The 14,969-nt window shown below is 34.7% G+C and overlaps 1 protein-coding gene across 2 annotated transcripts in view; it reads right to left on the bottom strand.

Moving 5' to 3' along the window:
* The window catches only part of Asxl3 (ASXL transcriptional regulator 3), a 179,784-nt gene that overhangs the window by 106,167 nt on the left and 58,648 nt on the right, over positions 1-14,969 (bottom strand). The window contains exons 3-4 of one of the 2 annotated variants that reach the window (XM_046428402.2): positions 4,514-4,622; positions 3,055-3,163 (exon numbers count right to left, since the gene is read on the bottom strand). In XM_046428402.2, the coding sequence (XP_046284358.1) occupies positions 3,055-3,163; positions 4,514-4,622 (218 nt within the window). Of the gene's footprint in view, positions 1-3,054; positions 3,164-4,513; positions 4,854-14,969 lie in introns of those variants that run through there. The other variant, XM_058573934.1, reaches the window with a different exon arrangement.

Here is a 14,969-nt window from a genome sequence, read left to right as displayed (position 1 = left end):
CTCCCCAGGATGTGCTGCCACATCTTGGACCCAGAGCAATAAAGCCAGCTGTCTATGGACTGAGCCCTCTGAAACTGTGAGCCCCAAATAAACTTTTCCTCCTATAAACTGTTCTTGTCAGGTATTTTGGTCACAGCGATGAAAAGCAAACCAAAACATCTCATAAAACTAAATCCAGTAAAAAATTTTTAATCTTCAGCATAACATATCAAAATCCCTGACATATTTGAATCACTTTCCTCCCAGAAACACTTATCTTCACTTGATAAACCTGTTCACAGAAAACCTGTTCTCCTGTCCATTTATCCATAGTCTTATTTGCCATTTCCTACCATTTCTCCCAACTCTAGAAATTCAAGAATCCCTCAGCTCAGTCTTTGAGTCTCTTCTCTTTGCCATGCACTTTCGATTCCTTGGTGTTCTCATTCCATTTCATGCTACAAATACCATCTATAAACTGACTGCTTTCAATTGTGTATCTCCAGCAAGGTCTTCCGCTGGAGTTTCAGATAGGTAAGTCAGTCACACAGCATACCTACCTGCGTGGTGAAATGGAATTTTATAATCAATGTCTAGAATGAGCTCATCAATATCCATCCTGTCCAAAACTACTACTCTTACAAATTCTTCCATCTAAGCTAAAGGTAACACTATTCTTCTCTTTGCTCACACTCAAACTCTGGAGTTAGTTATCCCCAACTCCTTTGTCTCCTATATACACATTTATCTGCTGGCAGTTCCTATTGGACCTACCTTCAAATACATCCAGAATCCCATCGCTTTTCATCATACCTACTGATACTCCTTTCATCAAATCAGTTATCATCTGTCCTCCAGACTATGGCAATAAGTTTTCTACCTCATCTCCATGTTTTCGTCCTTGTTTTCATCTTTTTATTACTTAATGATCCTGATAAAATATGAAATTGTCTTTGTGGCTCAAACCTACAATGGCTTAATCTCTCTCTCAAAACAAAAGCCACTGGGACAGGGTTGTGACTCAGTGGTAGAGCACTTCCCTAGCACATTTGAGGCCCTAGGTTCAATCCTCAGCATAAAAATAAATAAAAACAAAGGTATTAAAAATGACACCATGTTTTAAAAAACAAACAAACAAAAAAAGCCACTCCCAAGATACTCTATAACTTAGCCCCCACAACTTCTCTTGCTTTGTATCTTACCACACTCTCCCTTATTCAATCTGGCCTCCCAATTATATTGACCTCTGTTTCTGAAACATTCTAGGCATTTTCTTGCCTGAAGGCCTTTGTGATTGCTGTTCCCCTCTACACAGAACTCTCCACCCTTGAAGACCTTTTCCCTCACTCCACTCAGGGTTTTTCTTAAACACATTCTTCTCCCCATTCTTATGCCTTTATGTATTTTTCCCAGTTCTTACCAGTGAAAGAGGTACAAATTTTACAGATCTATTTTGCTTACTGTCTATCTCTCAAAGAACATAAGCTCCAGGAGAGATCTGTTTTTTTTATTCACTGCTGGAACTGCAATGCCAAGAACAGAACTTGGCACCCAGAAGCTCAATGTACATTTTGAGAGAGAACACATGAGCGCTCACACAGGCAAGCGGTACAGCAAGGGGAACGACCTCAGTCAGATTCTCCTTCATTCTACTGAAGGGATGCTTGTTCGCCAGCCCTTCTAGAATGCCAGAAACTGTGCATCTCTGCTTGTCCTCTGCCTAACCTTAGAAACTCCAAAGTACAACAACAATTGGGGGGGGGGGGTCGTTCTCAAAAGGGGTAAGAACAGGGATATCAAGACAAGGGAAAATTTGGTAAACAATCTATAAAACAGTCTGCTTCCGTTGGACTAAGACAAGAATGTGCATTTCCTATGCTCAATTCACAACCTCTGCTGCAGATCAGACACAAATGAAGTCACATCAGTCTTATGGGGACCATCAGACAGCACACCAGTTTAAAGTAAAGGGAAGGAGTGTTCAGTCCACCCAGAGAGCATGCAAAGGGACTCCTATAGCCATTAACAAAATGTATGGGTTGAGGTTATTACTAAAATATGATATGTCTGCAAGGATTGTTTTAAAGTTTGTTTAAAGATAATTTACTGATTCTGATGAATCCACGGACAAGAGAATTTAATTACACACTCTTCCTCCCAAACCATGATCAGGGACCATTTTTTTTTTATAGTTGTAGATGGACATCATGCCTTTATTTATTTATTTTTATGTGGTGCTGAGGATCCAACCCAGTACCTCACACATGCTAAGCAAGCGCTCTGCCACTGAGCTACAGCCTCAGCCCAACAGGGACCATTTTTGAGACCAGCGGATAGAGTGGAAGAGAGTACAGCAGCTTCTGCAATACAGAATTACATGCAACAACAAGTCACAACAGATTTTCAGAGAGATGAGAGTGAAATAACAGAGTTCACAGGTGGAAAAGATCCTCTTAGAATTCGGGAAGGATCTCTCATTTTTCAAAAGTGTTTAACGAGTAAATATCTTATTAGAGCCTTGTTTCTCTGTAAGGAATGGTAACATTAGGTTTAATTTACAAAGGGCAACACAAGGAAGGAACAAAGCTATTATAAAACAACTACTTGTGATTACAGGAAAAGTCAGCACATTTAGTCATAAGCACTGCACTCTTAATCCAAACCATAAGATACCTCTAGCACCATCTTAGTTTACATGAGAAATATACTGATAATACTTCAGAAATTATTCAGGGAAATACAAAAACACACACGCAAAAAAGCAAAGAACCAGGCTGGGGTTGTGGCTCAGTGGTAGAGCACTTACCTAGCAAGTGTGAGGCACTGGGTTTGATTCTCAGCACCACATAAAAATAAATAAATAAATATATTGTGTCCATATATATATATTTATGCAAAGAAATGTATACTTTTCTTAAGTGCTAACTTTTCTAAATAAAAAATGACTGATGATAAACCCTGGTAAGGGATAAAAATCTTACAAGAAAATGTATAATGGTGGGGAATTCAAGTAGTAAAATCATTGAAATTAACTTAAGAGAACCAGGGATGATATTTGAAGCTCCTCGTACTCACCTCCGTTTTCTTCTCCGTTGGCGTTTGCCTCAGCCATCTCTGTGCCATCCAGCTCAGAGTCACAGACTAAATCCAGTGTTCCATCTGCTGGGCATGATGACTCCTCTTTCTATATTATTTTTTTAATGATGATAAATAGAGATATGTTAGCAACTAAAAATATTTTAAATACTTTTAGCATCTTAAAGGATTTTCACAGTTTTATGAGATTTGGAGTTTCAATACAGATTTACTTTTTCATGTAAAAGTCACTCCTTTGGGGAGGGGTCAAGAGGAAAAGCCCATTACCACTCCATATATTACTGTATAACCTTTTAAATCTACATCCAAAAAAAAAAAAAGGAAGTCTCCTTAAAAGGAGTTGTTTCCAATTTCTTTTCAATTATACGTTTTTCCTGATGTAAACAAATGGATTAACAATTCTGAATTTTCATCAGTGAATTGAACATCCAAGTAGCCCCAAAAAGCAAAGGGAGAAAAAAAAGCCATTTTGAAAATAGCCTCCGCTACTTTCAGAAACATTCATTATAGCTGAGAGAGAATCCCTACTTTCTTTGCCAGGTATAACTTTTTTTTTATTATTTTTTATTTGTTTTAATAGTTATATATGACAGTAGAATGCATTTATTATGCATTTTGAGATATCATACATAGATGGGATGTAATGTTTGACATTAAAAATAAATCTTCTCGAAGGAAATAAATAAACTTTAAATATAATCCATCATTTATCTTTAACATCCTAACGGATTTTCATAATAAACAGTAATTATTTTCAAATAAACAGTAATTTATTTTTAATCTATAAAAATAATATTCTGAGTTTACTTGTTCTATGTTACACAATCCTTTGTAGAACATAAGCGTTGATCATCTGGAATTCTGAATTTTAGATGGCATTTCCCATTCTATATGGAAATAGAAATGCTATTAAAAAATTCAGAATTAACTATTTTAAAATTCTATTTTATTCCTTCCTTGAGGTCACTGCTTATTTTCAAATTGAATGCCCAATTAAAATCAGTAAGTTTTCAAGAAGAAGGAATAAATTGATTATTTTTACAAAAGTCAGGAAAGATTACAGGTGTGAAGACCTATCAGCTGATGGTCATTAAGTCAAAGAGTTTCTGGCAACTGTGATCATCTTACAACTCCTCACTGATGACTCATGATACTCCTCCCTGTAAATTTTTCAAATCAAGAATTTTAAGGAAGCCGTAGCTATTTTCCATTGCCAGATGCTGTGGAGTGAAACCACAGATAAGCTTTCCTTAAAGAAAAATGTCATTGTTTATTCTCAATATGAAATCATTTTTATGACATCTGAAAACATTTAAAAGGCATAGGGGTCATCCTTCAACCCTTTACTCAAATTTAATTTTGTTTACCTTCTTATGTTTGAAAAAAATGCATGATACATGGTAATAACACACATAACATGCAGAACAATACAACTTACTTTGAGAGCATAGAGGCCTGACTTTCCAGGGATTTTGAAGAATGTTCCATCCCCTATCCGAGTGTTAGTGTGAAGCATTGCATTCAGACAGGCTAATGGAGAGGTTCCACTAGAAAATAAAAGTGTGGAAAAATGAAGCGATCTGAGATGCAGCTTCTGTAGCAAAACTGTTCTCTGACTCTCTTAAAAAGAGATCTTCTTGCATGCCTTTTTAAAATATCCTCCCAACCCCGAAAACATCTACATTACAATAACAGGCCAGTCCAGTTTCCCCAAAGTTAATCAGATGCATCTGTCTTGCAGGCTTCAGGCAAAAAGTCTCCTAAATTGAAATTATGCTTTTATTCATAAAGCAACCAACACTGTATTTTAAGGAAACCAAAGCCCAGACTTTTATGTGGTGTTATTTTGTAAAATAACACTATGAGGCCTCAGATTTAAAATATTACAGACAAGTTGATGGTTGCACTTGAATGATCGGGGCGGGCGACGGGGGTGGGGGTGGAACCCCCAAGTTCAAGGGCAGCTCCATCTCATAGGTCGAAAAGCAACAAAAGAATAATAAGAACCGGGGAAGAACTGATTTGAAATTATAAGTATTTAACTTACTCACAGGACTGCATTTTTCACATGGCCAAATAAGAATATATATCTGTGTTTATATCTCTGATACAACTTATACAATGACATCTTTTTCTCAGATATGTCAATAAAAAAATATGTGTTTGAGAATTCTGCCCAACAATTATGTTCTGTAGAAAAGATGCAAGTGACTGAATTATGAAATCAGTTTTCTTAAAGAAATTAAATATTAAATTAATGATTAAAATATCAATGCACATATCTACAAACATTATTGCAATGAATTTGTATACTTGCAAAGATGGTTATGAAATGCATAACACACATATTTTATACATAAAATATATATATATATATATATATATAATATATATATTTAACAAAATATATATAAAAATTATATATATATTTTCCCCCCTTGGGGTAAATTTTAGACTTTTTGTTGTTGTTTACTTATAAACTAATAGTTTTGCAAACCAGAATTTAAAGCCACAATTATTGCACTTTTATTTAATTGTGTTTCTATATATCAGTGTTTGGTCAAACCAATTTTGATGACAAGCTTGTATCTCTTACAGGTCTTTAACTTAAAATATTCTGGGAAAGAAGGCTTTGAAGATATTAAGTGTTCAAATTTTGAATTTCGAGGATAAAAATGTCATTGTTAATAAATTAATCTCTTACTACTAAAACTCACCAGTAAAATGCAAAAATTGAATTAGCTGAATTGCCAAAACACTCTTAATAACAAATCAGCATATATACACATCATGGTTATAAAGGTTTATAAATATTATAATAATATGAGTAATCTGCATTATTTTAGGAAGCAGCTTCTCTATGCTGTCACATAAATATGATTCCACTGGGTGTGACAAGAAATAAGAGTCTGAATAAATTTGGTCATAGAACAATGCAGTAACACTAAAGTACACAGAACAATAATCGGTGTGCTGATGCACTACCCTTTTTTTTTGAAGCTCCTAAAAGCTTACAGACCTCATTTCATGATTTTTCCCTTACAAAAGATTTTTATTCATATTTATGTGGACACAGGCATACCTATAAAGTAACATACATTCATCTCCACTGAAAGATCTATGAATGAATTCTAGATAAATAATGCAATGTGTGTTATACAGAACTCTGCAAAACATATACTTCCACATTATACTCTCAGACAAAAGCACAGAAAATTAGAAGCTGGAAATGATTATGCCAGATTTTTGGAGTTTTAATTTAGTGAGACTGTTAGACCTACAGAATTTCCATAGGGACTTGGCAAGAAGATGTTAAAAGGATAAGTATAAAATATAATACATAAAAACGAGGCAATGTAGATTTAAAAAAATATATAACAATAAAACCATCCACCTAACATAAAACCTCATGATAATCTTCCTGCTTTTGATTACTCCTAATGCATACAATTTCAAGAACTCAGATTTAGAACACTAAGGAACAATATGGATCTATAGGCAACTAAGAAATAATGAACAAATAAAATACCACTGTAGTTTATATTTTCTTTCTAAGGTAAAGGTAATTGTACAAGACAAATTGACTATTAAGTAGCAGTTTGATGCTATGCTTGCTGGAAACATATGTGCTAAGTATCCAATTATGTACAAATAATAAGCTCTATTGAGCATGAATATATTATTAAATCACACTGTTTACTATGAAAAAAATTAAAAATATGTAATTCACAATCACATGAAAATAAATCTCCAAAAGACTCAATGACTACCATCATTTCCTCAACTCTTTCCCAAAACAAACATGAAATGTTATTTTGGAAGTACTCAACGTTTTAGAAGAATTAGATAACATTTGATAACTCAAATCATTCAATGATTCACTTGTTTTAAGCATATTAAGGGTATTTCTTTAATGGCAAAAAATACTTTATTATTCTGATCTATCTCATTTTAAAACAATTAAAATTATCAAGTGTTTAATACTTATTAAAAAGTGATTCATTCAATGCAACAGACATAATAGGAAAATATATTTTAAAAATCTTGCATATCATTTTTACTTATTGCTATTATTCTCACCAATTCTGTGAAGTCTAGAAAACTTGGACTACTTTTCTTGAGGAAATATATGATCTTAGTTAACTGATATTGACAGGGAATAAATAAAATATTTTTGTTATTTTTATCTTCAGAAAGTAATGGAATTATCAAGTGTACATTCCATATAGCTAACTGTAGTTAAAACACAAAAATTAGCAATGGGTTGCTCCTGAAGTCTCTATTCTTAGATATTAGGAACACTTATGTAACATTTCTTATTTTTCACTTATTTTTTAAAATTACAGTTAATGCAAAGGTTAATCACCCTAGTCAAAATTACAGAGTTTAAAACTCTGTATCTCTGTGTATATATTCATATACATACACACACATACACATATATACATTTATATATAAAGCAATAAAACTTCAATGTTTTAACAAAATATCTCTAAAAGTTCAGAAGTTACTTACTTTCTATCAAGATGCATTGGAGGAATCATGATGTTCCAATTTATAAAAGGAAAACAAAGGAAAAAAAAAGAAGAAAAGAAAGTTAGTTTTCCAACATTAAACATGATTCCACATTTTACCATTTCCATACATAGGATAATGTGTAAGACCAAAGCCTTAGATTTGGCTGCCTATGAGAAGATGGGAAGGAAAAAAGGTCAGTGGGCTAAAAGTGACTTTGCTTTCCTTCCTAATTCTTCTACAACGTTTTCATTTTGTTCATAATGCACATATATTTCCAGATTATAAATATAATAAGAAACAAATAAGCAGGACAATGTACACCCCCAATTCTTTTCTTTCTTCCATCCTCTATAACTGGGCCTTTTCCTATACACCTGCCAGGGTAGATATACAGCTTATTCTGTTTATTTGTTTTTTCCCCTAGACTGTAAGGTTGTGGAACCCTTCTGGTTTGTTTTCATTTCCCACAACCCCTGAAGCAGAACAGGGGTGGAATTTGGAGGCAGGGGAGCAGGCATAATTTAAACTGTCTAGACATCAAAGAACCCCCAGAGACACTTTGCAGAGTCCCAGTGCTGTGTGAAACACAGAAAAAGCACTGCTTTATACCATCAAAATGCTGATGGGACATACAACATTTTACTAATAGTAGACACTTGGTGAAGGGAATGAATAGCCTCTCTATTTAAATAACTTTAAAATCCAGGAAGAATAGTGGAGAACATGACTGAAAGACTATTTGCAAACATGACAAAGAAATATCATAATCATGGGCCTCCATTCCTTTATATATAAAGTAAAATGCTTTACATGACAGTACTGAAGTAAGGTTAATATTAAACTATTTTATTAATGTACCTGTTACTTTATAAAAAATTTAGATGGAAGCTATTTCTCATAAACATTTTTAAATCTCATTTTCAGATATGGAAATATAAAAAAAAAATCCTTTGCAACATAAGTGTAAAAACAGATTGAACAAGCAATTATTAAGCACCATTAGTTATTAGAAGTACTATTAATATCAACAATTATACGCTCACTCTCCTTTCAGAAAAATTACAATTGCTTTGTTCAAGTATTTCCAGTATCAGTTTTCAGAAAATATCTTAATTATAAAGAACACATCCTTAAGAGAAAAGTATGTGGGCCTCTGGCAGTGCAAATATGATTTCAGTTGTTGATCTCTGTGTTTGGGTTATAAAATTAAATTGTTTATACTTAGGATATATGCACTTAAATCTACAAGTTTTACTTCACAAAAAAGTTTTTGAATGTTAAGAAGGAAATAATGTACCTTTGGATTTATTTGACTATTCATTCTACAAGTGGAAAATTAAACTATTTTTACCAGTGAATGAGGATAACATCTAAGCACACATAGTAATATAGTATATATCAGCTGATAAAGTAGAGGCCTAGATGAATAAAAAGAACCCGAAAAGTAAAGACCAAACTAATGTCTACTGTAAAGAAATATTACTACTACTAAGATATTTTCTTAAATGAGTGCTAATAAAACCTTTATTAAATACTAGGGTCTTTTGTATGTTATATGAATAACACATGCATGTAAGTATGTAATTGTTATCTGAATAACCCCAGCACAAAACATGCACAAAAATGACCACAGTAAGCTTGAAATTGATTTTGAAGAACAGTCTCCTAAACTGCACATTCCCTTCAAGAAGCTCACTAATGAGAGTTTGATGAACACTGACACAGGAGAAATAATAAAGATTAGAGGTTAGGGGGGAAAAAAAACAGGAATAACTCAGGAACTCAAATAAGAGATAGGTTAAAGGAAGATATTGGGTAAATTTCTATGTAAACATATTTACATGATTTTCAGTATTCGGCATGTCTGTAATAGAAATGTAATCCTAATATTCTTTTATCAGATGAAGATACTGAGGCAAGAAAAGATCATCAAATGCCATATATTATGCAACTTACTTCTTAAATTCTTAAATGAGAATTTCAGACTTCAACCTTAATGCACATCTGATGGACTTCAATATAAGAAGATATTCTTAAATAGATATTGAAACTTAGATGTTTTATCCATTTCTATAGACTACGATGCTACTACTAAACAGATGGCAAATAATTCATACATTGTTACTAAACTGACAATAATTAGGAAACAAAAATTTCAAAACAAGAAAGAAAAGTTTAATTAGTATCATTTTAAAATAGGACCTATAAGAACATTAAATATCCCTATAACTATAAACAAAGTATACAATCTATATTATAATTTTCAAAGACTTTCCAGTAAAACAGGAGGACAGATATCATCTTTGACTGAAGACATCCAACAGCCTGTATGCCACATATGGGGCTAGATATTGATAACTCTTCCTCTACGAACATGCATGTCCTGACATGCCATGTTAGCCTGCTTACTACGGAAGGCCACAGAATGAACAAGACTGTCGTCCCTGGAGGCTGGCAGCCTGAGTTCAACTGAGGCAGACTATTCACAAGATGTATCACAATGAACTCAGCCTTCCTGGGTCTCACTCTCTTCAACTACAAAATGTGAACACTCAAAGTCACTATATCATAGAGAACTATTCTAAAGATTAAATAAGTCAAAACATGGAAAACACTTAGAATGATGTTTGACATGTTCTAAGTGTTCAAAAGTTACCACTGCTACTCAACATAACCAATATCTGTAGGCTCAAAGAATGGAAAATGGAAAGAAGTTAGTATTTCATATCTAGTTTAAAAAATTGGTTCAGAAAAAAAATACATGTATAAAGACATGAAAGAAAGAAAAAAAAGAACTAGTTCAGTTAAGATACTGTTTAAGTTCTAATTTCATTTTCATCTCATTAGTAACAATTAGCAAGTGAAGACAAAGGCAGGTGAAACTCCTAGTCCGCAGTCCTTCACATGTGAATAATACTGAAAATCAGGGATGACTTACACAGTCAGAATACGGAGAAAACAACAACAGCAATAAATGATTATTACAGTTATTGATTATTAAGAACATCTAAAATGTGTCTAGGCTTTCACAACTGATCCATATTTCTTATATCCCTGACAGCTACACAAGATGTAAGCATGATTCCCAGTTTTACAGATGAGGCTGAGGCTCAGATATTAAGAATCTTATTGACGTACAATAACAACTAAGTGATAAAGTGAAATCCAAAATTGAATCTAATTCCAAAACTTTCCACTGTCCTATATTCTGTCTCCACAAAACTGCCTGCTCCACTTCCTCCATCTTGACTACAAAAGGAAGAATATTTAGCACTTGAAGGAAACACACCAAGAAAAGCCAGATGTTGCTGAATAGTAAGGTGGTTGGCTCCATCTTAAGTCAACACTGCATATGGTTTGAATTCCACAGCACAGATTTTAAATATTATAAATATAGACCTAGGCTATAGAAGATTTTGTCAGTTTTCTTACTTGGGTAACGCTATCCCTGGAAACTAAGGAAGAACAAACTTTGAGAAAATATGAGAGAGAATTCAGACCTATAATTGAGATGCCTTTGTAGAATTGGATCATTAAAGAAAAACAATCCATTCATTGAACAAACATTTATTCAAACACAATATATGTCAAGATAATCTTGAAATAAATTTGCACTCTGACAGTGCTTCGCACATAATAGAAATGTAGGCTGAACTGAACTGAATTTTCTGAATACATATGAAAGGACTGGGATTCAGGAAAAAGGCTGCCATGGGGCACATTACAAATGTGAGGTGAACCATTTAGAACTGAAATGTTGCCCTTAGTTTATTCCAAGGAGGTGACTGGAGATATGACCATGTGTAGATTTCTCATGTCATCAATTCCAAATGCAACAGTCAATCCATGTCCACCGGTGACTCTCTGGAACTATATACTTTTTCCCCAGTTATGCAAGCCCAAAGAGAATACTGCCAGATCAAAATGAAAATTTGTACATTCTACTAGGACCTACGCATCCTCTTCCATCTTGTCAGCAACAGTTAATACCACAACTCCCTTCCCAAAATCTGTTCTCTGGGATATTAGTCCCAAGTGATGCTCCAAAAAAATAAAAATAAAAAACCTGACAAATGTGTTTGGAAAACACAGCATGCTGTAGTTGACTCTGGCAAATTTACCAAATATATTAGCAACGTATGTTAAAAATCTCTGAAAAATTCTGGTTAACTCCTTGTTTCTTAACCACATATAATAAAAGAATTATCCACAGCATAATATTTAGCAATGTCTCCAATTATATGCCAAAAAATATACACGGTAAAAAAAAAATGCTATACTATGTTTATATGGTTAGGATCATTTGGAGGAAAGTACTAGTAGTCATCATTCCCAATGTGTTTAATTCTATTAGCGAGAACTTACAAAGATTATTTTAAAAGGATACAATATATCTATTTTTTATGAAAACATAATGCAAGGTGAGTTTTTTTCCTGTGTACATTTATAAAATTGAAAAATACTGACAAGAATTTTGAGTAGTATTGAGATATTATAAGCACTAACCATATATAATTGAGAATACTGTGAATTTTCAAAACTATATTACCCAGCTCATCCTCCCCAATTTCCAATTGCTTAATGAGGGGCACCATCCTCCTCTTCATCTTCATCATCACTTGGGACAAACATTTCTCAGACTATTCCAACTATTTTGCCTCCACAAAGCCTCCTCAAAGTTCATTTTAAATTTACATCATCATCATCATCATCATCTTACTTTTTACTTTCTCACGTCCTAATTCAGTCCTTGCCTCACTCACAAGAGGATAATTCTATGGCCCCTAAATGTTTTCTCTGCCTTCAACATCTCCCTGCTGTATAATAATTCATCCAACACACTGGTGCCAAATAGTTTTCTTTTCTTTTTTCAGAGTAGAAATTAGAAGTTTATTAAAGGACAGCAGAAAAGACTTCTCCCGGAGGAAGAAGGGGACTCAAGAGGTGGAATCCGTGGAAGGGATGTTGTCTCCCCTTTTTATAGTTCTTTCAGTGATGGAATGTAGGTGGGAAGGCCCAAGGGGTGGGACACAGGTGGGCCAAAGAAGTAATCTGGTCAGGAAGGACTTCTGAGTCAGCACCTTTTTGCTGGGGGCTGTTCATTAACATTTCTTTGAGGTGGACTTTGGCCTAGGGCCTTTTTGGGACTTCATTAACATTCCATGAGTTGTCCTGTGTTTTCCCTGAGTCATTCTCCGCACGGCCTCCATTTTAGATTTCACTCGATATTAGACCCGATTTACCTAACTACACTGACTACCTAACTTTAAATCTGGCTTCATTCCCCACTCTAAGTTGGGAACTCCTTACTGCTGTAAGGAAGGGGGGCGAAGAAGATCTTTCTGGCTTCTTCAGGCTGAAAAGGGACGATGTGGGGCAAGCAGTTTGGAGTCCCCCTTTAAAAATAGGGTCTATCGAGTGGTCCATGATAGAAGTCTGATTGAGAAGTAATAGGCTGGAGGGCCATTTGAGTGATGGATGGTCTATAAGAGAAACAAGAATTCATTAGTACTGGAACCATATTGATGCAGCAATAAATGCCATAGCACAGGAATATGCCAATGAGTATGATGGCAAAGACAAAGACTAACAATGTTTTCCACCAGGAAGTACCAAGAACCAGGAGCTAAGATATTGTTTCCATGACAAAGTTGCTGAGGACATGGCTTCTATCTGAGCATGTAAATCTTTAAGGACATTTGTCACATTGCCAGAAATGTCAGGGATATAAACACAACATTTAACTTTTAGGGTTACAGACGTTCTTTCCCTTAAGATATAGTTTAATAATTTAATGTCATCTGATCTTGCAAAATCCTTTTACTAGTATGACCTCTGTGTCTAATAGAGAAATCTTTAATTCTGTTACTTAGGGCTGGATAACCATACTTGCAAACACTAAGCCTACCTGTGTAAGTTAGAAATAAAGGCCTTAAACTAAAAACTACTCTGGCAGTTCCTTTTGATAGTTATCAGGCATTCCTGTCTGAGAATCTCTTTTGTAGCCTCCAGTTTACTTATTTTTGGAAGTTACATTTAACTATTATTATTACTTAAAATGTCCAGGAACAGCTGTGCTTTGGCTTTGACTGTCTTTGCTAAGTGTTTAAGATGAAGCAAGTCAAACTGACTTTTGTTTTTATCTATTGTTAACTGTCAGCTGAGCTTCCCTGGGAGTCCTCGGGGAACTTCACAGCAGCTTCTCAGTTCTGCTACTGCCATTGCGCTAGGATGGGTCCAGGCCTTGCTTGACCATGTGGCTTCCCTTGGAAGCATCAGGGATGTCTCCCTTTTCTGATGACCCTCCTCTTCACAGAAAATGCACTGATTGGCTTTCGGTCCTCCACTGGTCTCATTAATCTCCCTGCTCAGGAGTTTATGTGGCCTAGAGTTGCAGAGCCCTTTGGAGAAGTCCCCTATTCCCTGATTCAGACTGACTCAGAGGGCAAGAGCCAAATATTGGTTTTCTTGGCCCTTTTAATTTAACTAATTTTAAAACTTAATCTTAAACATCCAGCAAATAAGTTTCAACAGCCTTATACTAAGAGTACTGGGCTTTAATGTCTATCTCTCTCTTCTGTAGGTGATAACTCCTTATCTTAAATTAACCCAGGTTGTGTGTTCTTAAAGCAGTACCTCTGCAAAACATTAACAGGCAATCTTAAATCATTTATAAGAAAACTACAAAATAAAATTATCAAGAGTAAAAACATATTTAGTTCATGTAATAGCTACCTTGAATTTTGGCAGAGTTATACATTATAATCCCTTGTTTGAGATCCTGGTAATCGTGACAAAAAAGAACTTTTGGACACAACTTTAAATGTACTGAAATCTGGCCTATTTCCTACTTGAAAACAAAAAACACTGTTCAAACTGCTTCTTAGGCTATACCATTCACTGGCTTTGTTTTTTAATTTGTGGGGTTTTTTTGCCCACCAAAGGAAGTACAATCTCACACCGCCGGCAGTGTAGTCCTATACAACATGCTCGGCTCTCATCTCATTTCATCGGCTCCAACCCTCAGACATTCTCCCAGTCCAATCCAACTCAGTAAATCACAATGCCTCTGCCGTTTTCCACCTCTCTGCTTTAGAGCTCAGGTTAGGACCTGTGCCTGGAGCCATCACCCCACTCCTACTGGGCTTAATTTTGCCACTCTAATACAATTTTTAAAGGAGATGTTAACCACCACCTATATAGTGAAGCCCTTTGAACTCAAGTATATCCCCCTTCCTCTGGAAAATCGTAACAGTGAGGTTCTCTTGCACAGTTTCTTGTCTTCAAAAACTGTTTATACCTCTAACTTTGCTATTCTTCCTACTTCCAAAATGTTTGGAAACTCCCCTGGAGACAGACATATATTTATCTCTGTA

The sequence above is a fragment of the Marmota monax genome, unplaced genomic scaffold (assembly GCF_021218885.2).
Source record: "Marmota monax isolate L192 unplaced genomic scaffold, Marmota_monax_Labrador192_F-V1.1 WCK01_AAM20220418_F8-fsc00031, whole genome shotgun sequence".
In the NCBI taxonomy this organism is placed as follows: domain Eukaryota; kingdom Metazoa; phylum Chordata; class Mammalia; order Rodentia; family Sciuridae; genus Marmota; species Marmota monax.
The sequence above is the reverse complement of the archived record's forward strand: the minus strand, read 5'-3'. Positions and strand labels throughout refer to the sequence as shown.